Raw genomic sequence first — 26063 nt, forward strand, 5'->3', positions numbered from 1 at the left:
CCACAGTAGGCGTATGTCCCTTACTCAAGTAGAATCATTCAAGCTTTAGTAGGCTACGCTATCTACATCACCATATTTCAAGACGCATGCTTTTTACCGGAGTCCAGCTATTCAGAGACAGTGTGATCATAATAAAGACGTCATCCTCCAACTGAGCCAGTTAAGTGCGCAGCTTTTAACTGTACAACTTCAATCTCAGCATGCTTACGGACGACATAGGAATCTTCGAATCCCATCGGAGTGTGAACACAAATACTTTTATTATTTGCTCCCTGGCCGTGGCGAAGAAAGCGTTATTTTCTGGTGCATTTCATACGGGGAGTTCAACGCGTTAGTAGCTACTTCGACTCGCTACATATAAGAGACACGAGGATCCATAAAGGTATTTCTAACTGCGACACTGTATTGCAACTGGATTGTGCGAGCGTCCCAGAAAAGTCCACTACAAATATCACAATCTAATGTTATTGGTTGGTCGTGAAAACTGTTCGTAGCATACTAAATTGAAATGGATAGGCTATGCATCAAAGTACATGTGACTGATGTTATCGACTGTTGTGTTGGTTTAGGATTCCTATAAGAACGTCTGAAGCCCAGTAGACGTCTATTTGCCCTGAAAACGAACGGCATTTCAGCATCGCCACGTTTTCACTCCTGCGTCTCCGGACTATTTTGTTGAATAGGGTTTAGATTTCTGCAGAAGACATGATGAAATCCGGGAAAAGTAGACTACGCACTTAGCAGCTCGGTTATTATTTGCTTTCGGATCGGAAGAGGCACGCCCACTTCCACTATGTTGCATGTGCGAGGGTACATGTGTTTTTCCGACTGCCATTTGGAGATAGGTATTTGACGTGTTTGCGGTTGAACCATATAATATGCGTCTTGTTTTGTGATATCGTTGTCCTTCTCACACGTGATTGCACGCAGTAATACTGACCAGGATGCAGTGGACGGTGGTCTTTAAAGGCTCATTAATGCAGTCATTGGTGCCAACAGAAGGGGGCGGTGGTTCGCACGCACACAGAAGTTTGAGTCATGCGTTTCATAATTAGTCTCTGTATGTGTTAGGAAAGGGGGGTCTCTTACGGGAAGCTCTTGGAAAATGATGTTGCTTTACCATGTTATCACATCCCAGATCCTTGTAAAGTGGGTGTGTGAGTCAACTACAATTATTCAATTATTCTTACCACATATTCACCCAAATTGGAGATGTAGTTGCTATAACAACAGTACAATTGACCCTTAACATTAAGTGAAAGAAGTGAAAAATAACCAGGAGACTGGCCAGAAGACTTTCATGTGTTTTGTCTTTGTGTCAACGCCAGTAACACAAGTCATTTCTTTCATGGTGCAGGACAATGGAGGAGCCCCCAGATGCCCCAGTCTCTGACCCAGCCCCAGATCTGGCCTTGACCCCTGCAACAACACCTCGTCCTGCCGCCAACATACCCTCCTGTAGCCTTTTGGAGTGGAGGAAGAGGGTGAAGTCTGAGTACATGCGCCTTCGTCAGCTGAAACGCTTTAAAAAAGCAGAGGAGGTCAAGGTGAGAACAATTGCATGACTACACGGTTATCGTGGAACCGTGTGCAAGAAGTGTCACTGGGCCCCTACACAAAATGTACAAGGAGCAGCCTGCCGGACCCTGTATGCTAACATCTAGGGTGGCTGACAGAGGTTGTGTGTTTGGGTGTTTCCGAACATTCTTTCAGGCCCTGTTTATGTCCAACCGTCAGAAGATAGAAGAACGTACACACCTGTTGAACGAGGAGTGGTCCAAGCTGAGGGTCCAGTCAGTTCCTCTGTCTAACCCTGGTGGAGCACTTCCCAGCAAGAAGGTGAGGGAGGGAGGGAGGGAGGGAGGGAGAACCTGAGAGAAACAGAGTGAGAGTGAATGAATAAATGGCACACACAGCAAGCCCAGTCACCTGACTACTCTCTGGCCTAGGTATATTTTTCTTATATATAGTAATTATTAATTAAGATAAGAACTGTAAAGAATGGACTACTAAGGTATTCATGAAATAAACCAAAGCAATAATTGACTACAGTACTGTTTTAAAATCCTTTGTTTTTCATGAATGTTGGGTTGTCAGTTATTCCCTAGTTGCTATATTTGGCTGTCCTAATAGTGCTCTAATATTTCAACCAAAAAATAGGACTCTAAATTATAATTTGTTAATGTACACTGATTAAAACCATATGCTACTTTCATTTGGAAAACCAAAAGACATGACCCACATCGCAAACTCTTAACGTGAAACCTACTGTAGTCAGTGGCCGTCCTATAATGACACTTGTAGGCCTTTTCCTTTTGTGTTCACACTTTCACATATCAGATCCTTATTAAATGCCTGTGATTTTTTAAATATTTGTTACTGAGCTAAATATGGAAAGTTTCGGAATACAAAGATGTCTCCCTCCTTTCCACCATAGGCCTCAGTGAAATAAATTCAAAGGCTGGGCACACATTTTCATTAATGGAGGATAATGCAGTTTACTGTTTAAGCAAATCGTGGTATTCAGTGCCCTTAAAATATGTTTTGTGTTAGGCTACGATGTAGAATATACTCCTCCATCCTTTCCATTTTGAGGTCCATTATCTTGGCTGTCTAAGTGATGTCAGAGTCGGAGCAGCTCTCTTTGCTGATGCCATGTTTTTTATCTGAATGTGAGTTGGTGTGACCTCAGCTCAGCAGAAAACTGGGTGGGTCTGTTATGCTACACGGGGGGCCGGCCCATTGCCAACTGATCAGATGCAGTGTCCTTCGAAATTTCACACACATACTTAAAGAGTAATCTTAACAGGCCCAAGTGCTGTTGGCCATGTCATTTAATTCAGTTTTTCAAAGCCTTTTCTGTTATCTGTTTATGAACGGTCCCACCCATCTGGCATTTGCCAGAATTGCCAGACAGCCCATCTGCCCATGGGCATAACTCATAGTCTTCAGTGAAAGCCATTAATGATGCTTTTAACAATTGTTTAATAATAATTACTAATACATTTTAATGGTGAGCAAACGTAGTTCCCTTTTTCAACGATAAGGCCGGTACATTTCTTTGACAGGAGCTCCCTCATAATCCTGCCTGTGCCACTCTGACTCCATTCGTAATCCTGCCTGTGCCTACTCTGACTCCACTCGTAATCCTGCCTGTGCCGCTCTGACTCCACGGGTATTTCTGCCTGTGCCGTTCTGACTCCACCCTTAATCCTGCCAATGCTGTTCTGACTCCGCTCGTAATCCTGCCTGTGCCGCTCTGACTCCACTCGTAATCCTGCCTGTGCCTACTCTGACTCCACTCATAATCCTGCCTGTGCCGCTCTGACTCCACCCCTAATCCTGCCTGTGCCGCTCTGACTCCACCCCTAATCCTGCCTGTGCCGCTCTGACTCCACTCGTAATCCTGCCTGTGCCGCTCTGACTCCACTCGTAATCCTGCCCTAGCTCTTCTGGTAATTCTTTTCATCACAAGTCTGATTTTGTAAATCCCATGTCCACCTCTGATAATACCAGTCTTCCATTTAACTAGCCCTGTTCAGGAACATCTGACCCTTGATCCCTTACTTATTAGTCAGGGCAGGACCCGTTATCCCGTCAGACTGAGAGAGGACTGTCATGTTTCATCCCTTTTCAGAGAGATAGCCGCCAAAAAGTGTTCATGAGGCTGCCTTCCTGAAGTCCGTAACTTACCTCCCTCTCAGAGCTTATGATAAAAACAGCCTTGAGGCAGACAGAACTCCTCAGACATTCTCATTATACCCTTCCTGTGTGTCTTGGTATTTCTTTATAAGTGGAATCAGCCTTTTCATCCAGCTGTGTAATAGTATCCTTGCTCCTGTTCGTAATCCAGTGCTGGTGTGTCATCCTCTGTCATACTCCCCCGTCTGTCTCTGGTCCAATCACAGTTGTGCATGGTGGAGTTTGGCTTCCCAGCGTTTAAAGCTCAGGCGGTTGCCATGCGGCCCCTAACAACCGTGGCAGGAATCCCCTTCATGTACTCCTGGTCCCCGCTGCAGCAGAACTTCATGGTATGGATCACAACATACATACACACCAGGGAGAACACCTAGGTCCTCTGGAATAATATTAACTGGTGAACCCCAACTCAGTGCAGTTACAAAATAGTTTGGCAATTTCTGTGTAACAAAATGATAGCATTCACTCTAGAGTTACTAAATTGCAACCCTATCATTAAAATACAGTGGCTCCCAAAAGTATTCAGCTGCCTTGGACTTCTCCACATTTTATTGTGTTACAAGATAAAATCTAAGTGGATTTAATCAAAATGTTTTGCTGCTGATAAACACAAAAAGTCCATAATGCCAAAATGAAAAATAATATCTGCTAATTGTTATGAATGAATTACAAATATAAAACCAAAAATAATTGATAACATAAGTATTCACCCCCTTGAATACTGTGACAAACTTGAATGAGCTGTGGTGCAACCCACTGTCTTTAGAAGTCACATTATTAGTTGAATGGAGTCCACCTGCAAAAAGGTGTTTCACATGATTTCACGTTAAATACACCTGTCCCTGGGAGGTCCTATAAATAGCTGGTACAATTCCAAACAAAAACTACATTAAAAGGTGAAGGAAATGTCAACGTAAATCCGAAATAAGGTTTCAATCAGGGGTAGGATATAAGATCATTTCCAAGGCATTAAATATCCCCCAGTGCACAGTGATGAATGGTGGTATTGGATGTTCCCAATTATTAAGAAAGGGAGAAAATATGACTCAACTGTGAATATTTTTAAAATAGGTAGTCCACAAAAACCTAGTACCTAGATGAGAAGGGAGGCACGTCGAGGTCAGGGAGGGCACCAAGAGGCCTATGGCATCTCTGAAGAGACACTGAGACAACGTGGTAGGAGATTCTATGATGGTCTGATGAGACTACAGTAGCACCTTTTGGCTTCATTACTAAGCACTATGTTTGGCACTATCCTAACACTGCACTCCTCCTGAGAGCATGATCACTACCGTTAAGCAAAGAGGTGGCAGCATCATGCTATGGGGATGCTTCTCTGTGTCATGGCCTTGAAAGTCTGTGAAGATAGAGGGCATAATGGATGCAGCGATGTAAAGCAGAATCCTGGAGGAAAACCTGCTGAAGTGTGCAATCCATTTAGATTTTATGTTGGGAAATGTGGAGGGTAAATACTTATGAGAGCCACTTTATGCACATATTTATTAATGTACACACACACACACACAAAAACTAACTCAGACACCTAGCCAGATGACTGTGATTATGGGATTATTTCCTAGGTGGAGGATGAAACGTTCCTCCATAACATTCCCTACATGGGAGATGAGGTGTTAGAGCAAGATGAGGCCTTCTTGGAGGAGTTGATTGACAACTATGACGGTGTCCATGGAGACAGAGGTGACCAATTTATCTATTTTCCATGACAATGTTATTAGACTAGTAATCCCATCCTTTCCTTTGTTGTCAGTGTAATTTATTGCCATGTTAATGCATTGGAGTCACAAGGTTAGGCATGCTATGTTTTTCAATGGTGAGAACATAAAGCATGCTGGGATAAACAAATTGTTTAGGGGAAAACATGTTGGAATAAACATGCTGCGATAACCTAACTGTTTAGGGAATATGTAGTGACGCATATGCTGACATGTTGACTGTGGTTTGTGACCCAGAGGGAGGGTTCATCAACGATGAGATCTTCAAAGAGTTGGTGGAGGCCCTGAGCCAATACTCAGACCAGGAGGATGAAGAGGAGGAGGCAGCAGCAGACGAGAGAGGGGGTACAGAGGAGGAGAAGGGGGTTCGGAAGAGATCTGGGGAGGGGAGTGAAGAGGTGAAGGTGGGGACCGTAGCCTTTTTCAAGAGGAAGAAAAGGAGTGTCACAGAGCGTGAGTGTCCTCTACTGTCTTTTGATTGACAGATGTAGCCCTATACCATTCAGGTCTCAGGGATGTGATTGGATGCGTGTCTTACCCTAGCCAATGCTTGTATATTTTCTGTATCTTCAGTGTTGCAATGTCCCTGGTCATTAGAACTGGGAATTGCCAGGGACCTGTCAATACCAATACTATATTAACATGATACTTATGTGCTAGTAAGATTTGCTTTGCGTTTCTCCAGGTGTTTACGATTCGATATGTATTACAGTTCAGTACTGGGATTTTTTCAATGATAATGTTCCAGACATTGCTCACTGTATGCCAGCTGTGGAGGGAAAGCCATGAAAAAAGTAAATCTCCGGAAGACAATTAAATCCTTTTTTTTAAAAGACGACAGGGGATAACCTTTGGTGAAAATACTGCAATCTAACAAAAACGCATCACGACATTGTCTAAACGAAATAATCGGATTTATCGTCAAAGACTATCGTGTTATGTGACTACCAGTAATTCCCCCCTCCCTTATGTTTATGTAGTGTTGGATAACCTGAGGTGAAATGTGCGTGCTCATTTGTCTTTGCATGTACTCGTACTGTTATCAGCCGCCTGAGAGAGCAGCAAGGTACCGGTCAGACTGGTCCCTGGTCAGCAAGGGCCCAGCGCTGTTTAAACAGGGACTGGCCCAGGGACAAACAGGGTGGTGGGTGAAACCTGTTTGGTCATGACATCAATACAATACCGACAGGCTCTGGTTACAAGGGCCTGCATCCCCTGGCCTGTAGAGAACACTGGGAATTCTGGGAGGGATGGGGGGTGGGGTTTTCAGAGAGTCCGTACGCACCCTGTGGCAATTATGTAGTGCTTCTGTCCTAGACTTCACCATATTGCCTTGTGAAATTGAAAGCAGTGGAATAGTAAAACTACGGTCTAGCTATTTATGTATTACTCTCCCTCCCATGAAGTCCAGAATAGTTGGAAGTCTTTGAATGTGTCGTCTCGCTCTGCCCTCCCACATCCCTATGCATCCGAAACCAGGTTCTGATAGGTCTCCCTTAAGTTTTCTCCATGGAAGATTACAAAAACCTGTGTCTGAGTGCTTATTACAACTATAGCAATCTGACAGATGCAATAGCCAGTTAAACTCAGACACAGGGACTTGAGCACTTGTCTGTAGTCTTGAAGCATAAGACTCAGGCTTGACTTCGACTCAGCCGTAGGGACTCAGGCTTGACTTCGACTCAGCCGTAGGGACTCAGGCTTGACTTCGACTCAGCCGTAAGGACTCAGGCTTGACTTCGACTCAGCCGTAAGGACTCAGGCTTGACTTCCACTCCGCCGTAAGGATTCAGGCTTGACTTCGACTCAGCCGTAGGGACTCAGGCTTGACTTCGACTCAGCTGTAGGGACTCAGGCTTGACTTCGACTCAGCTGTAGGGACTCAGGCTTGACTTCGACTCAGCAATAGGGACTTGTGACTTGACTAGGACTCAGAGTTTTTTTTACTGCACACAGAACATGTGCAAATAGATCATTGGCTTATAATGGCTTCCAGGGCTAAATATGCTACATAATGACCTTTCGATGGGAATTAGAACAGTGAGTCGCTAATTCTCTGCTCTTTGCTTTTCTGCTCCTCACTACCTTTTTTAGTAAGGGATTTGCCTGACAATAAGAAGATCCCGCATGATAAGATATTCACTGCCATCGCCTCAATGTTCCCCTACAAGGGTACGACGGAGGAGCTGAAGGAGAAGTAAGAAACATGCCCAACAACAGTGGTTTGCCTGGCCGACCGTTGCTTAGTATTCACCATGGAGACAGTAGCTCTCAGGAAGACACTAATAACGCTCACTGTACTTTCCTGTCATGCTCAAAAGAGTTATTGCATCACTGTCCAAAAAGGCCTTTTTCTTAGAAAATACTGCGAACACAAGCTTCTCATCATCTCATATGAGCGTAGACCCAGTCAAGGCAGACTGTCTTCTAGCTGTAGCTTCCTGCCTCCACTACAGTTCAAAAGTTTGGTGCCACTTAGAAATGTCCTTGTTTTTTGGGAAAATTGTCCACTGAAATAACATCAAATTAGGCATAAATACCGTGTAGACATTGTTTACATTGTAAATGACTATTGTACTATTTTAATGGAATATCTACATGTATTATATTCAACCATCAGTCCTCTGTTCCAGTGGCTCGTTGTGTTTGCTGATCCAAGTTTATAATTTTAAAAGGCTAATTGATCATTAGAAAACAATTTAGCAATTAAATTCACAGCTGAAAACTGTTGCGCTGATTGGAGAAGCAATAAAACTGTCCTTCTTTGGACTAGTTGAGTATCTGGAGCATCAGCAATCAAAGGTTTAATTACAGACTCAAAATGTCCAGAAACAAATAACTTTCTTATGAAACTCAGTTTATTCTTTTGCTGAGGCTATTCCATGTGAGAAATTGGAAAGCAAGCAAGTTTAGTTATATAGCACAATTCATACATCAAAGCAATTCAATGTGCTTTACAAAGAAAACAATATGAAAGTACAATAACAAATACTCAAATAATACATCAAAGCAAATTAATACATAATAATAAAAAAATACAATAAGAAAACATATAAAAATTAAAAGTGGGAATCTATAATGCTAAAGTGTGTGGTTAAGTTTAAGTGCTCAGTCCGTCCATTTGGAAATCAGCTTTTGTGGTTCCCCTGTTAAAAGGTGGTGACCCTGCTATCTTAAATAACTACAGACCGATCTCTAAATTGTCTGTCCTGGTCAAGGTTTTAGAGTCTTTTGTCAGTGATCAATTAAAGATTTTTTTAGACAGTAAAAATGTTTTATCTGACTTTCAATCCGGTTTTAGAAAAAGGCATAGTACAACATCTGCAGCTCTTAAGGTTTTAAATGACTTTATTGAATCCATAGACAACAAGCAGCATTGTGCAGCCCTTTTTATTGACCTTTCTAAGGCATTTGATACAGTGGACCACACAGTGCTTAAGCACAGACTGTGGAGGGCTGGACTTTCTGAACAAACTGTAAGTTGGTTTGTTAATTACCTTACAGACAGAACTCAGTGTGTTCGGGCAGAGGGCAACACCTCTCGCTATCTCAAAATAACAAAAGGCATGCCACAGGGATCAGTGCTGGGTCCACTGCTTTTCATCCTCTATATAAATAACATAAATCATAACGTATCGAAAGGAAAATGTCATTGTTATGCCGATGACACTGTACTGTATTGCTCAGCACCTACTGCAGTCCAGGCCCTCTCCCAATTACAATTTGATTTTAATAAGCTTCAACAGAACATTTATGATCTAAAACTTGTTTTAAATGCTGAAAAAACAAAAGTCATGCTTTTTTTCAAATTCTAAATCCAAATTAAATCTGCCTTCACTTAAATCATCACTTCTCAGGGTAAGAAGATTGGATGTGTTTCTAAATACGGATATCTCGGTATTTAATAGATTAATCTTTCTTTACTACTCAAATTCAGCAGCTGGCAAATAGATTAAAACTTAAACTAGGGTTTTATTTTAGAATCAAAATCCTGTCTCTCATTCGGATCTAATAAGAGGTTATTTGCTGGTACTTTTATGTCTATTCTTGACTATAGTGATGTTTTATATATGCATGCTTCGTCTCGAAGTTTACATGCACTGGACACTGTATACCATGGAGCTCTGAGGTTCATCACTGATCTTAAAGTTCTCACTCACCACTGTGAACTGTATGAACGTGTTGGATGGTCTTCTCTATCAACATGGAGACTTCAACACTGGTATGTTTTTATATATAAGGCTATTTTAGGTCTTCTTCCATCCTACCTTCTGACCTACATCAGTGCAAATAATATTGGGACTTACAATCTTCGTTCCCAGGATCTTTTCCTTCTGTCTGTACCAAATGTTAGAACTGAGCTGGGAAAAAAGGCGTTTAAGTTTTCTGCTCCCTCTGCATGGAAGAAGTTACAGAAACATTTGAAACTTAATAAGCTTGTCCCATTGGTTGCTTTTAAGAGGATATTAATTGACTTGGAAGAAGCCACATCTGGCTGTAGTTGTTCTGCATGATATTTTAAGGATTTGTGGTTGATGGATTTGCTAATTTAGTTGTTTTTGTGTATTCTGTGTTGTATGTATGGTTGTACTGCTGCCTGTCTTGGCCAGGACACTCTTGAAAAAGAGATTTTTAATCTCAACGAGTATTTTCCTGGTTAAATAAAGGTAAAAAAAATAAATAAAAATATGCACATGAGAAGAGAAGTGTTTTTAACCTGGATTTAAAAATGGATACGTTTGGGGCACGTTTAAGATCCTCTGGTAGTTTATTCCAGTTTTGTGCAGCATAAGTGCTAAACACAGCTTCTCCATGTTTAGTTTGGACTCTGGGCTCTACTAGCTGACCTGTGTTCATGGATTTAAGAGCCTTGCTCGGTTTATATTCTGCAAACTTATCAGAAATGTATTCGGGTCCTAAACCATTCAGTGATTTATAAACTAAAAGCACCACTTAGAAATGTATTCTTTAATTGACTGGAAGCCAATGCAAAGATTTAAGAACCGGAGTTATGTGCTTTGTTCTCTTGGTCCTGGTTAACATTCTAGCAGCAGGATTCTGAATGAGCTGCAGTTGTTTTACAGTCAGGAAAGAAACTTAAGATCTTGTATAACGCTGTCTATTACTCACTTGACAAACAGATTTGTACAGGGTAAAAGGGATCTTAAAGAAGGAAGGCTATCACTCCATTTTGCAATGCCATGCATATCCCTGTGGACGGTACCTGATTGGAGCCAATTTCCTCCTACAACAGGACAATGACCCAAAGCACAGCTCCAAACTATGCAAGAACTATTTATGGAAGAAGCAGTCAGCTGGTATTCTGTCTATAATGGAGTGTCCAGCACAGTCACTGTATCTCAACCCTATTGAGCTGTTGTGGGAGCAGCTTGACTGTATGGTACATAAGAAGTGCCCATCAAGTCAATCCAACTTGTCAGAGGTGCCCCAGGAAGCTTGGGGTGAAATCTCTTCCGATTACCTCAATAAATGAACAACTAGAATGCCAAAGTTCTGCAAGGCTGTAATTGCTGCAAATGGAGAATTCTTTGATGAAAGCAATGTTTGAAGGACACAATTATTATTTCAATTAATATTCATTATTTCTAGTCAAGGACTATATTTCCTGTTCATTTTGCTATATTTCTTATTCAAACTCATTTCATGCATGTTTTCATGAAAAACTAGGACATTTCTAAGTGACCCCAAACCTTTGAACGGTAGTGTATACTATGCCATAAAAAGCACCATTCCTATACAAAATAAAATATGAATGCATGTGCATGGTAATGCTAACTGTCTGTTTTTTGCTTTATCTCCTCCTGCCCAAATGCCTCCCCACCAGGTACAAGGACCTCCTGGAGCCCCCCAGCCCGGTAAAGCTGCCCCCCTTGTGCACCCCTAACATGGATGGGCCGTTTGCCAAGTCAGTCCAGCGGGAGCAGTCCCTACACTCCTTCCACACGCTCTTTTGCAGGCGCTGCTTCAAATACGACTGCTTCCTCCACCGTAATGTGTCCTATGGGTTTCCACTTTTCATTCGATCTCTCTCTCTCTATCTGTCTCCCTCTGTTTTCAACCTACTGACATAATGTGGGTTTTCCTCTAGATGTCTGGTTTCCTTTTGTATCACTCTGATTTCTGGGAATCAATGCATCTTCTGTTATAATGCATGTGTTGTTAATGCTCTCCCAGCTCACTATCGCATAGTAACCGTATACTCTGTGTGTCCATGCAGCTTTCCATGCGACGCCCAATGTTTACAAGAGGAAGAGCAAGGAGATCCGCATGGAGACTGAGCCTTGTGGGGTGGACTGCTTCCTGCTCCAGGTGTGCTCAGATTCACACTTCCTTGTTGTTTATCCACCCGAAAAACCATTTATGAATCCCTGATTCTATCAGCTCTACTTTAATAGTATTTTCTCCCTCTGTGTCTCTGGATTTCCCTCTGTGCTCTTTCTCCCCAACCCCACCCTCCTCTAAAGAAAGGGGCCAAGGAGTTTGCTGATCAAGAGATGCAGCGTTTCCAGAGGTCCCGGCGGCGCCGTCGACAGCCACGCACTCCCAGCTCCAGCTGTCCTGGCCCGTCAGGGGCCACCGAGGAGGGCAAGGAGGCGGAAAGCGACCATGAAACCACCAGCTCCTCCGGTAGGTGGCGGGAACACTCGCTCCATGATGGACAGGACGTGTGTGAGTAGATCAACCGCCGTTTGTCGGCGACCTTGGCGGGTCGGGGAGGATGTTCAGAAAATGCCAGGCACATGCGTTGCTGCGCAGCTTGTGTTTATGTTGGTCTGTTTCGTCGGGAAGTTCCAGACCTGGTGTAGATTTTTTTTTTTTTTACATACATTTCAAAGTATTCTGAACTGTCCTGATTTTTTTTAATCCACTCGACTACGTTCCCATGCATTTCACTTTGGTGTGTCTTCATGGAATTCAGTGGTGAACAACATTAAATTGAGTAAGATTTGGGCAGAGTATGTTATTATGAATGTCTGTTTAAATGCAAGTATTTGGAAGAAAAACGGCACTAATATTAAAACCAGATAGAACAGTAACGCCTCATTTGCGTTGTTACGGCACCACAGTAAACCTTTCATGTGGATTACTTCAGGTTAGGCTCAGTGCGTTGGTGACAGGACGGATTGACTACAGCCCCTAATTCTCCTGTGTCGCAGGATGGCCCGTTATTTTATGTGCTGAACGCAGTACAAAGACAGCCGTGGCTGACGTGGACGGTTAGGAAAACTGATGCGGGTGCCGCTAGTTGATTTTCCGTTCCTGTCCTTCACTTTCTCTCTCCAAACACGACAACCCCACCATTGGTTTTTGCGTCGGCCCCAAGAACACATTCTTCACCCAGCCCCTCCCTCTCGGCTTCCTCTTTCTATTGACTCGTGTGAAGAGCAGTGGGAGGGGGGGGTTAAGAGCCCTCTTCTCAGGCTTTCTCCCTTCCTCGCTGTTTTTCTCTTTTATTACTCACTCAAACACTTTTTTTTTTTCCTCAGCCTCTCACTCTTACATTTTGTTTGGAAGGAACTACTACCGTTGCTGTAAAATTGGTATCGCCCGTCATGGAAGACAGACTACTGAGTTCAGCTGGCGACCCGTGGACGTTCCCCACTAGCTGAAATGATGTGTAAAAGCAGATTGATGAGCGGACTAATAAGCATTCCCCAGTGATACCATGCGGCCTCAGTAATACAGCCTTGAACTTGTTGCCCGGCAACATGTCACTCCGCCTTTGGCAGTGGGTGTATGAGCCATCTAAAACATCCAGCAGACTAAAGCCGCCTGTCTGTCCGTGTGTTTCAGAGAGCAACTCTCGATGTCAGACCCCGACCAAGCTGCGGCCTGGGGAGGAGGAAAGGGAGCAGGCCGAGCCTCCGGTCCTGTGGACTGGGGCTGAGGAGTCCCTCTTCAGGGTGCTGCATGGCACCTACTACAACAACTTCTGCTCCATCGCACGCCTCATCGGCACCAAGAATTGCAAACAGGTAAACCGCACAGAGGCTCGTAGGCTTTATAGGTGCCCTATAAGCAGGTCACCTGGCCTACGCACAAACACATTACCGAATGACGTTTACAGACTTGGGAGTTTCTATGAATGAACTGGCCAAAGTGTGACTTCAGGGTCAACCTTTTAAAATGAGTGATTCACACTGCCGGTAGGACCTGCAGCATTGTGAGCGTGGATTCATTCGAGTGTCCAAGAGCTTTCCTAGTAGGCTCGGTGTTGTCCGCCTTGGATCGGCCGAAGAATGACCTCATCTGGAAGGGAGGCATCAGTTGGCATCCCACGGCTGTATTTGCTTTTCCCGTAATGACACTAAGATCATTAGTGACTCTGTGGTCTGTGACCCAGCCTACCATGTTGCTCCGGGCCCTGGGCTCTCCAGCAGGTCGTGAAGGGCCTTGCTCCCAGCCTTACAGGACAGCGGTACAAAGAGTTGGCCGACGAAAGCCACGCTAAATTGATTATTCGCCTTCCACCGGTCAGACAAAGACTCATGCTGAGCTCTGAGATTTTGTCTGCAAGCAAGCAGACTCTGATCTACACTGACCTGTTTGACCACCTACTCTGACTCTGCACTGACTCTGCTGAACACTGACCTGTTTGACCACCTACACTGACTCTGCACTGACTCTGCTGAACACTGACCTGTTTGACCACCTACACTGACTCTGCTAAACACTGACCTGTTTGACCACCTACTCTGACTGCTGAACACTGACCTGTTTGACCACCTACACTGACTCTGCTGAACACTGACCTGTTTGACCACCTACACTGACTTTGCTGAACACTGATCTGTTTGACCACCTACACTGACTATGCTGAACACTGACCCGTTTGACCACCTACACTGACTCTGATGAACACTGACCCGTTTGACCACCTACACTGACTCTGCTGAACACTGACCCGTTTGACCACCTACACTGACTCTGCTGAACACTGACCTGTTTGACCACCTACACTGATTCTGCTGAACACTGACTTGTTTGACCACCTACACTGACTCTGCTGAACACTGACCTGTTTGACCACCTACACTGACTCTGCTGAACACTGACCCGTTTGACCACCTACACTGACTCTGCTGAACACTGACCTGTTTGACCACCTACTCTGACTCTGCACTGACTCTGCTGAACACTGACCTGTTTGACCACCTACACTGACTCTGCACTGACTCTGCTGAACACTGACCTGTTTGACCACCTACACTGACTCTGCTGAACACTGACCTGTTTGACCACCTACTCTGACTGCTGAACACTGACCTGTTTGACCACCTACACTGACTCTGCTAAACACTGACCTGTTTGACCACCTACTCTGACTGCTGAACACTGACCTGTTTGACCACCTACACTGACTCTGCTGAACACTGACCTGTTTGACCACCTACACTGACTTTGCTGAACACTGATCTGTTTGACCACCTACACTGACTATGCTGAACACTGACCCGTTTGACCACCTACACTGACTCTGATGAACACTGACCCGTTTGACCACCTACACTGACTCTGCTGAACACTGACCCGTTTGACCACCTACACTGACTCTGCTGAACACTGACCTGTTTGACCACCTACACTGATTCTGCTGAACACTGACTTGTTTGACCACCTACACTGACTCTGCTGAACACTGACCTGTTTGACCACCTACACTGACTCTGCTGAACACTGACCCGTTTGACCACCTACACTGACTCTGCTGAACACTGACCTGTTTGACCACCTACTCTGACTCTGCACTGACTCTGCTGAACACTGACCTGTTTGACCACCTACACTGACTCTGCACTGACTCTGCTGAACACTGACCTGTTTGACCACCTACACTGACTCTGCTGAACACTGACCTGTTTGACCACCTACTCTGACTGCTGAACACTGACCTGTTTGACCACCTACACTGACTCTGCTAAACACTGACCTGTTTGACCACCTACTCTGACTGCTGAACACTGACCTGTTTGACCACCTACTCTGACTCTGCTGAACACTGACCTGTTTGACCACCTACACTGACTCTGCTGAACACTGACTTGTTTGACCACCTACACTGACTCTGCTGAACACTGACCTGTTTGACAACATACGTTGACCCAGACAAACATTCACAAAGACACACCCTCCAACTATTTCTGCAAATACTCTGTTATCAGTATTGATATGCTATGTTGTGTGCTGTGTGGCTGTTTTTGTCTTTATTATTATTGTGTAAACATGGTTTATTTTAACATTGACGAGTAGAAATGTCCAAGTTAGAATTCTGCTGTGTGGTTAGTGTCCTGTGTTTACCACCAATTAAAAAACTGGATAGGCTGGTGGTATTATGGCAGTACTGCAAATACCGTAATTCAAGTCCCTAGAGAGACATGGCTAGAGGTTGTTTCTAGACAGCCAGGAACCCACAGTCCTTGGAGTTTGTGGTGGACATTTAGCACAGCACTTAGGCATTGGTTGGATGCTTCATAGCATTTCTGGACACACACCGATTTGCACTGGTGTGAGCTTGGCACACCTGCAGCACCTAATTAGGCTGATCAGGTAGACATTGGTGGTTGATCTGCTTAGCAGGTTCATAAATTTAACACCACAAAGTAACCCCTTCGTTGTGTTCATTTTATTGTGTGTTCAAAAAGTGTTGACAAAAAGCTTTTATTGACAGTAGGAATCGCAGAGACAGATGAGGTGAAGAGGGATGAAAGAGGGTATCAGCTGATACTGAACCCAGGATGTATGGAGTGTGCTGGGCATGTTACCACTGGGCAACTGTTCCACACTTTAAGTGTTTTATATGAGGGAAAAAAACTGACATTTGGAATTAACACCATTTCTTTTTGGGAGATTATTTTTAGCAGTTTGGAAATTAATTTCCTGCACGTTGTGCCTAGACGTTGAATCATTTTAAATGTTTATTTTTCTAGTTTCATTAAAGTACACAGACTTGCCTTTGTTTTGACTTGGAAAATTACTACCAAAACATATGTAAACCATAAATCTTATCTCACACGACATATGGTAATTATATTGACCCTCATTGCAACGTAACACAATATAAAGTCCTGCACTTTTGTTCAGTTGTGTGAGGTATTATAAGAGCTCTTCTAACCTGCGACTATCCTTTGGAAAATCCTCAGAATTACAGAATCATTTTTCATCAGGACTTATAGTGTCATATTAACCCCATGTAACTAACCAACAAGATATCAAATGCATATCAATCTTCTTTTATGTATAATCATTGATGATTTCTGATAATTACAGTTATAATTTTTGTTTAATTTTTTTAGAAAGGGCACTTTTGCATTATTATGGATGTGTCCTCAGAAAAACTCTTCCCTCCTTGTAAAATAAGGTAACAGTGCACTTCTGTGATCTCCAATAAAAATCTATATCCTAAATCAATATCCAGGAATTTTACCGGATCAAGTTCAATGTCTAATTCAATTGTTCAATGATTTGTACAAAAAAGTTGGGACCTCTGTGTTGCATCACCTCGTCTTTTAATAACACTCTGTAATCCTTTGGGAACAGAGGCCAATTGCTGTAGTTTTGAAAGTGAAATGTATTCCTGTTCTTGCTTGATATAGGATTTCAGCCCTCAACTGTTCAGGGTCTCCTTTGTCTGATTTTTGGTTTCATAATGAGCCAAATGTTTTCAATGGGTGACAGGTCTGGACTGCAAGCCGGCCAGTTTAGCACCCACAGTCTTTTACTTCAGAGCCATGCTGTTGTAATACATGCAGGATGTGGTTTGGCATTGTCTTGCTGAGCAAGGCCTTCCCTGAAAAATATATCGACTTGATGGCAGCGTATATTGCTCTAAATCCTGTATATATTGTTCAGCATTAATCATTCAAGCATTCAGTCACCCATGTCATGTGCACTAATGCACCCCCATACCATCACAGATGCTAGCTTTTGAATTGTGCACTGATAACAAGCTGGATGGTCCCTCCCCTCTTTAGTCCGGAAGACGCGGCGTCTATGACTCCCAAAAATAATTTCAGATTTTGATTTGTAAGACCACAGGACTGTTTTCAGCTTTGCTTCAGTCCATCTTAAATGAGCTCGGGCGCAGAGAAGGCGGCGGTTTCTTGATCTTGTTTATACATGTTTTTTTCTTTGCATGGTAGGGTTTATCCTGCATTTGTGGATGCAGCGACATACTGTGTTCACAGACAGTGGTTTTCAAAAGTGTTCCTAAGCCCATGCAGTGATTTCCACTACAGAATCGTATTTGTTTTTAATGCATTGCTGCCTGAGGGCCCAAAGATCACAGCCATTAAATATTGGTTTTCGGAATTATGTACAGTAGACGATGAGATCCCCAAACTCTTTGCAATTTTATGTTGAGAAACTTTATTCATAAATTGTTGCACTATTCGCCCGCATAGTCTTTCACAGAGTGGGGAACCCCTCCCCATCCTCACTTCTGACAAGCTCATCCTCTCTGGAATAATATTTTATTACCCAATCATATTGCTGACCTTCCGTTTTTTAGCATTACACAACTTTTCCAGTCTTCTGTTGCCTCTGTCCTAACTTTTTTGAAATGTGTCGCTGGCATCAAATTCAAAGTGGGCATATATTTTTCAAGAAACAATAAAAAGACTCAGTTTCAACATTTGATATGTTGTCGTTGTACTATTTTCTATTGAATATATCGTTTAAATGATTTGCACATTATTGCGTTGTGTTTTTCTTTACATTTTACAGAGCATCCCAACTTTTTTTCAAACGGGGTTGTATAATAATGTTTCAAAACAAGAGACCAGTCAAGCCTAGTTCAGCCGGACCGCAATAGAAAGTATTGCCCTCTTGAAATTCAAACCCGGTTTGCCCACGTGAAAGGCTGTGTCGCTAACCACTACACCACAGAGCTCTACTTTCAATGTGTGTCAGTATAGCCCTGAACAAATCCACTGTCTGTTTTAACAGCTTATTAGCCAGTAATAAGCTTTACCAGTATCTACAAACTTACTGGAATAGTTATAAGAATTGAGCAATTGCTAGCGAGTCTGCCAAAACTATTTCATTTCAAGGCATAAGAATGTATTTCTCTCTTTCATGGCAAAACAACATACTACTTTCTTTCATTCGTGAAGGACATTGATACAATAACAATCAAGAAAGGTGATGATAACAAATTTTTAATCATGTGAAACGACGAGAGAATCATGGAAATAAAATAAATATGTTGTTGTTCACAATAGATTCGAACTTGAGCCTTCCACGTGAGAGGCACTGTCTTTAACCATAACGCCACGGCATTACACATTTCACCAGTCGCTGAACACTATTGAGCATTGTGTTAAACTGACTAACGTTTCTTAATAAGTTTACCTCCACCACAAATAGCGTCTATGAGCTGTTAGCTTTTGCCAATGGCCGCTTGAACAGCTTATTAGCCAGTAATAGGCTTGCTGGTATCTACTAACTTCTCAGGAATAATCAAAATTATTGTGCAATTGCTAGCGAGACTGAAGATGAACTTTTCCATGCCAGAAACAGTCGCAATATAACCATATATAGTTTCAGGTTTCAATTTTAGCCGGCAAAGTTTTCCTCAATACGGAATAATTCACAATGCGTACTTCGCTTCGCCTGCGAGGAGATAAACTCCAGACCTATAGTTCACAAGTCTGCTTCTCTAACCACTACACTATTTAACAAGGGGTAGTCAGTCAGTCACTCAGTAAGAGACATTTGCTCTTCTTGGCCGGCTCCGCCTACGCGGTCCGGCAAAAATGGTCATGATGAATGTAAAGAAAGTAGTGTTCTATTTTACAATTTCTATGCATAAGAAAGGGTTTTAACATAGCTTTTTCCCCCCAGTAAACTTGAATTACATTGAATTCTATGTTTAAATGTTTTCCAGCCTTATTGTTTATAAGCCCAAATATAAAAGTAGTGACACCCAAAAATGTTAAGCGTAGTACTCAGAGGGTTAATGTATTCACATAAAAAAGTCTCTATCTGACTTCGTAAAAGCTCCAATCAGAAACTACTAGAAATGCTCACTGGTACCCAAACTCGCCTATGGCTGTGACAGTTTTGTGTTGGCGTCAGTACACGTCGTAACGTCACACTGTATCAAATATGATATGTAACACTGTGTGGAGAACAAAGGTTACACATGGGATGTAAACAACAAATGGACATGAATGTGTGCATTTACAACATCAACTTGACACCTTCATTACTCACCATCTCCGGGCTCCCAAGGCATTTGGCAAATTGACACCATGCTCGACGAGTTCGCCATTTTCAATGGGAGCTCGTATTTCATAGGAAACATACCAATGCTCATCAGATCAAAGCCATTGCGTTAAAAGGTTCCAATCCTCCAGAAACAGAACTGAGAGACAGAGACATTGTGTTTTCGTCTGTTTGCTTATATGTCGAACAAATTGTTTCGCAACAACCCAAAAAAAAAAACCTTTGTTTGGTGGAAATGAATACAGTGTGACTCTATTACCCGGCCCTGCTGTCCCAGAGCCCTGTGGTTTGGCTGTTTGAAACCTCTGCTGCTACGAGGCTCCCCAGCCCACCGCCCCGCCTCCGTCTCTGCGTGATGTGCGTCTGTGTGTCCTGGGGAGGAAGTGTTGTGTTTCTGGCAGGCGGTCTGGTTTTGGAGATTTTAATCTGTGTGCGCGTGTGTGTGTGCATGTTTGTGCATATGAATATTCATTATGCTGAGATGGTGGGTGGCTCTGATAGGGGATGGGGGACAAATGTTTTATGGAGTAATCACATTCTCCGATGTGCCCTCCAGTCAGTTTGAGTGAATCAATCACAAAACTGGGATCGAGTCCAGTACCACACAAAATTCTGACTAGTTGTGTATCAGTTAGTTAAGTCTCTCTGTATGCTTGTGTGACATTGGAATGTGCGTAAATGAAATGCCTAAGTCCCTCTCCCTTTCTCTCAGGTGTATGAGTTTGCCGTGAAAGAGGTCCTGATCCATCGTGTACCTTTGGAAGATGGTGGCATCTCCCCTCAGAAGAAGAAGAGGAAGCACAGGTAAGACAGCTGCCGAGCAATGTGCTCTGGTGACCCCCGCTTCTGTACCTCATACGAATGGAGTGAGATCGATACCCTCGTGTGACTCCCGCCCAAACAGCTGTATCACTCTACCATTAGTGAATGTACACGTCCGTTACTACGTCTCCCTGGCTGGTGCTGACTATGCCGTTTTGTGAAGGGCATAATCAACACCCTTCCATATGGTTAGCCTCTTTGGAGAGTGCTGTACAGTTAGTTACTGTTATTTGGACAGCCAGTGAAAAGGAACGGCGGCCTGGCTTTGACCACGGGTGAAGGCAGGTGTGGCCCAACCACAGCCGAGTAACACACCGGGGTGACCCTTTATGAAACACTCACTGTATGTGTATGTAACATATCTCTTCTATTGCATTTCTGTAGGTTATGGGCAAAGATACAGCTTAAGAAAGGTAAGTGCTTGACGTGAGTGCTGGAATGTGTCCTGTACAGTACAACATGTTTCAAATGTAATCACAAGTACGTGTTTTCATTGTATCACTCTAAATCTGTGTCCTCCATCGTTCTCCAGACAGCTCGTCCAATCAGGTTTACAATTACCAACCATGTGACCACCCGGACCACCCCTGTGACAGCTCCTGTCCTTGTGTGATGACCCAGAATTTCTGTGAGAAATTTTGCCAGTGTGAGCAGGAGTGTGAGTGTCACCTTCACCACACACACACATACACCTCCACTGCTATCACACCATCATATGCATGAACACACACACGACCACACCCTCTCCCAGATTGTACTTAGACCTGCAGACAGAGGTGTCAGAGGTGTCAGAGCTCTACTACAGTATGTAATGTGACTATAAATGTGTTTACGGGGCAGTTCTGCTGAAACTAGCTTGCTCTTGTTCTCTCCTGGGTGGTTAAAAGGCACATTGGACGGACCACAATTGACAGTGGAGCAATGGGAAAGATTATCCTCCAGCTCTTTGCACTGGAGAGGCCGTCCTCTGGCCAGCGGGGGTTGATTAGCTGCCTCGGGCATCTGGAAAAAATGTCCTCTGGCAGTCGGGGGTTGGTTAGCTGCCTCGGGCATCTGCTTAGCATGGGGCTGTGTTCACAATGCGCCGACACATTGATCACAGGAGAAATGAGCCAGAACCACCAGCCCCACACACTTCCACAAATGGCCACAGGGCGGAAGGAAGGAATGCATTATGTATTTTGTATTCTGGAGGTCGGAACGAGAGAGAAAATGAGCAAGGGAAGTGGAGTGAGAGGTCGATCAAGGGAAGGAGCTTGGCTCGGAATTCGCAGCTTTGGCTCGGAATTCGCAGCTTTGGCTCATTTGTCTAAAATAGAAATATAGTTGTCCTCCCTATCGCTCTCTTTCTCTCTACCTCTCTCACTCTACCTGTCTCTCTAGCTCTCTCTCTCTCTCACTCGCTACCTTTCTCTCTCTACCTCTCTGGCTCTGCCTCTCTCTCTCTCTCCCTCTGGTCCTGACAGGAAGCGAGTCGAGGGTTACATGTGTAAGCTCAACAGACCTGGAGAGGAATCAAAGGGAAATGACAGGCGCAGTGCCTGAGCTACAACATCATCCATCCCCAGTTTTTATAATCTGAGTCAGATTGCTTAGACTAAACAGCGCTCGGTGATACCACGCACACACACACCCACGTGTACACATCCTAAAGGGAAGTATGTTTAGGATGAACAGACGGACGCTGCTGCTCAGGTTGTGGGGCACATTCCCACAGCTCAACCCGTTGGGGATGAGGGGGACGTTGACATGGGCTCTCGGCACACACGTTCCGGCAGAGCTGCCAGCAGAGGTCAGTGATTGGTTGGCATCACAAAGCTGCCCGTTTTATGGTGTTGAGGCAGCGTTCATGAACGAAAACGTGGTTGTTGTTTGCCACAGCCACACACACTGCAAGGGGAAGAACTCTCACGTTTTATAGAGTATTTGTGCACATACAGGTTTCACCATTTAGAAATGACAACACTTTTTGTAGAGTCTCCTTCTGTCAGGGCGCAAAATGTAATGGGGCAGATCAATATAATGTCCAAAGGAAGCACTTGTGTTGAGTAGTTGGTTGCATTTTGACTGCATGCAGTAACAACCTGAAGTCTACGACCAACTGACTCCACTATATGCTGGGTGTCTTCCCAGGTGATGCTCTGCCAGGCCTGTACTGCAGCCTTCTTCAGCTGTTGAGTTCTTTTGCCTGAAGTGTTACCTTAAATTGAATTCAAATGTAGAGATGAACTTGGTCGGTCAAGAAGTGTTCCCTTTTTGGCTCTGAAAAACTCCAGAGTTGTCTGTTTTTGTTCATTGTCTTGCTGTATGATTTGGAGCCATTTCATGTGTTTGAGGAATCATTCTGTTGCAGTTGTAGTTAAATCCTCAGTGAAGACTGATGTTTCAGTGACAATCTCTGAACCAACCACCATGTTTCAGAAACAAGCTGTTATGCTGACAACCTTTGTTTCTTCACGCTTTCTGGCCATTCTTTGCAGTGTAACCTCTTTAGTTTTGCTGGTGCACTATTTGTAAGGATCTAGGTTACGTCCACACCAACCTCTCGGAGAGAGATCTTTCTTTGCAAAAAGCTGAGCTCGGTACTGTTTTACCTATTTTTGAAAGGATTGTTTAGATGCAGTGTAACATTAGCCAGCTAGCCAGAGCTGCTGTGATATTAAACCTCTCAACCTTCCCCTGTCCGATTCTGAACACCCACCTTCGGCCGTGGTCCTCCAGGCCAGAACCGTTTCCCGGGCTGCCGCTGTAAGACACAGTGCAACACCAAGCAGTGTCCCTGCTACCTGGCAGTGAGGGAGTGTGACCCAGATCTGTGTATGACCTGCGGAGCTTCAGACCACTGGGAGAGCAAGGTCGTCTCCTGCAAGAACTGCAGCATCCAGAGGGGCCTCAAGAAGGTAGGACAGTGGGTCGTGTTCCTGTTCAGTACAATAGAAAATAGAAACCACCCCTGAAGTCAGCTTGATAACTGACTGGAAAACAATCTGAGTTCAGCTCAGTCGGAGCCCGCGCTATCATGCCCGAGATATCCTGGGGGAAAACGGTGGCACTGTTTATTTTGTGTTAATGTCAGCTGCTTGTAACCTCTGATCTTTTCCAGCACCTCCTGCTGGCCCCCTCAGATGTGGCAGGCTGGGGCACCTTTATCAAGGAGTCGGTGCAGAAGAATGAATTCATCTCTGAATACTGTGGAGAGGTGAGTCTACATAAAATGGTTGGACTTTGCTTCCTTTGTAATCTAATGGGGCATTGTTTAATGTGTGTAGTCACCGAATGTGTTTGTGTTTATGCGATGAGACATTTGCTGTAACACTCTCTGAAACTGCCTATGTCTGAAGCTAATCTCACAGGATGAAGCAGACCGGCGGGGGAGGATTTATGACAAATACATGTCCAGCTTCCTCTTTAATCTGAACAATGGTAATAATGGGCGTGTTTTTCTGAGGAAGGAACGCCCCCCAATGATTCCCCCATTGCTGCATTCATTGGTAGCTCGGCTGACCCTTTTCTTGTGTCTTCTCAACAGATTTTGTCGTGGACGCCACTAGGAAAGGGAATAAAATCAGATTTGCAAATCACTCTGTTAACCCTAACTGCTATGCTAAGGGTAAGATCCCAAACGTATGCAATCTATTTGGTTTGTTGTGATTTCAATCTGATGACGTGATAGTTGACTATGAGGCTGTTGTTTTTGTTGTTGTTGTTATTGCTACAGTGGTCATGGTAAATGGAGACCACCGCATCGGGATCTTTGCTAAACGGGCTATCCTACAGGGGGAGGAGCTCTTCTTCGACTATAGGTAGAGCGACGGCACCTTGTGGCCATGGGAACACTGGAGCCTATGATACAATATGGTATCGCAGTCCTTCCTTGGTCCTCGGTTGTCTCTGATACTCAGTTTTTGGGATGACCTGCATTCACACTCGTGCCTAATGCTTTGTCCTGACTCTTTCTGTCTCTCTCCTGCCCCCTGCAGGTACAGTCAGGCCGATGCCCTGAAGTACGTAGGCATAGAGAGAGAGATGGATGTGGCCTAGTCTCACCCGCAGCATCTCGCAATGCCCTCATCTCCACCTGGTAACATTTCTGCTCCACCCCAACGCCACAGCAAATCCACCGGCCCCTGTGAAGCACTTACCGCCATGGCGGAGAAACGAAATAACCTGGTCATGCTACTGGCGGGCCCCCAACAGCTAACGTCAAACGGTTTCCTCGACTCCTGTCTCTGTATGACGCACTCCCCCTTGCGGCTTAATCACTCGCCTAGCGAATTTGTGTATGTGAAGCTTCTGGAACAAAACAGGCAATTAAAATGGTAACAAATACAACTAGCTATACAGTATGTTCAATGTATGCTTTATACTGTACCACCAGCTTCACGCCATTGTTACATTTTTTATTTTGTGTTTTTTTTAAAGCACAGTCATAATGAATAAATGCTGTGTTTTATTTTCTGTGTTTGGGGCTCTGGCTTGTCCACTCAGTAAGCAACGCTAGCTTTAAGCCTGCAGTTTATCTACACTTCTTGACAGGGCAATACAGGGCGTCCTTTGACTTAAAATAAACTGTAAGCACGTTAGCAAGAAAATTAGCTTGTATTGTCAAATGCAGCGCTATGGTGGAACTCCTTGAACCTGTCATCATAGATTTCCTGTTGTTCAGAAACAGAAACTGCTCCTGGTTGCTGTAGGCAGCAATGCAGAACTAATGAGGATTATGAAGCTGTGTATCCGATGTGTCTGTGTGGCGACAGCATCAACACCACCCCCTTTCGTTAATAGTGAAACAACTTTCTGTGCATTTACATAAATGTTCTGCGACGATAGGCCGTACGTAGTGTACCAGAAACCGACTAACTGAATGTCAAGTCTTGAGGGGGTGATTGGTTGGCGGGAGATCTCATTCCTCCTTTCGTTAACAGCTCTGGTCACCTGTGCCCAGGTACTCAAAGTGATGATATATGTTATGTATACTTTATACAGCATTTACCATGCAGTAAACATGATTCCAAATATACTCTATTCATATATATATATATATATATATATTGATACAGCTCTGGAAAAAATTAAGAGACCACTGCACCTTTTTCTTTCCTTTCCAAAAAGTTTTGAGTGAGGAACAGAAGTGTTCAATTAGCAGTGGTCTCTTAATTTTAACAGTTCTGTTCCTCACTCAAAACAACCACACTTTTGTCTTCCCTGGATAAGCTGTAAGTGCCAAATGAATCTAAACGTAAAGAGACAAGTTGTCATAACGATGTTTGTGTTGCATCTGGTAACTGACAGGATGTTCTGCCACCAGGTGATGGTGATACTCAGAATGGGGATAGCAAATGAGAAAAAGGACAATGTATTTTAGCCAGATTTTCATGTTCAATTGCCCCCATCTGGATGTTGTGTACAGTACCCTACATGATAATTGTATCACACACTGTACAAGTGAACTGCAGAGCTGATGTCCCCAGGAGATATGTTCCCCCTGGTTTTTATTCCCAAATCCAAAACATTTACTTTACACCCTTTACAAGACGAGATCTTTCTGTACGCAGATGACTG

At 43.8% G+C, this 26063-nt stretch overlaps 1 protein-coding gene across 2 annotated transcripts; it reads left to right on the forward strand.

The window, feature by feature from the left end:
* On the forward strand, positions 1-25739 carry ezh1 (enhancer of zeste 1 polycomb repressive complex 2 subunit). Of its 2 annotated transcripts, XM_010874544.3 has the most exons (20): positions 2-382; positions 1358-1547; positions 1714-1839; positions 3909-4031; positions 5280-5397; positions 5670-5885; positions 7527-7629; positions 11278-11441; positions 11671-11762; positions 11918-12080; positions 13248-13429; positions 20392-20483; positions 20886-20914; positions 21034-21159; positions 23223-23401; positions 23605-23700; positions 23843-23924; positions 24031-24111; positions 24220-24304; positions 24482-25739. In XM_010874544.3, exons 2-20 carry the CDS (start codon positions 1362-1364, stop codon positions 24540-24542), a joined length of 2304 nt encoding a protein of 767 aa, XP_010872846.2. In that variant the 5' UTR covers positions 2-382; positions 1358-1361; the 3' UTR covers positions 24543-25739. The 2 variants fall into 2 exon arrangements, with proteins under 2 accessions (XP_010872847.2, XP_010872846.2); XM_010874545.4 differs by lacking the exon at positions 3909-4031 and having other exon boundaries at positions 1-382.
* The last annotated feature ends 324 nt before the right edge of the window (positions 25740-26063 follow it).

This window comes from Esox lucius, chromosome 11 (assembly GCF_011004845.1).
Source record: "Esox lucius isolate fEsoLuc1 chromosome 11, fEsoLuc1.pri, whole genome shotgun sequence".
In the NCBI taxonomy this organism is placed as follows: domain Eukaryota; kingdom Metazoa; phylum Chordata; class Actinopteri; order Esociformes; family Esocidae; genus Esox; species Esox lucius.

What these genes read in the sequence shown, in the direction of transcription:
- ezh1 (XM_010874544.3), top strand. Translation starts at nt 1,362, where the DNA reads ATGGAGGAGCCCCCAGATGCCCCAGTCTCTGACCCAGCCCCAGATCTG. An exon ending in GAGCACTTCCCAGCAAGAAG is followed by an intron (nt 1,840 to 3,908) that starts GTGAGGGAGGGA and finishes GTCCAATCACAG; the next exon opens with TTGTGCATGGTGGAGTTTGG. An exon ending in ACGGAGGAGCTGAAGGAGAA is followed by an intron (nt 7,630 to 11,277) that starts GTAAGAAACATG and finishes CCTCCCCACCAG; the next exon opens with GTACAAGGACCTCCTGGAGC.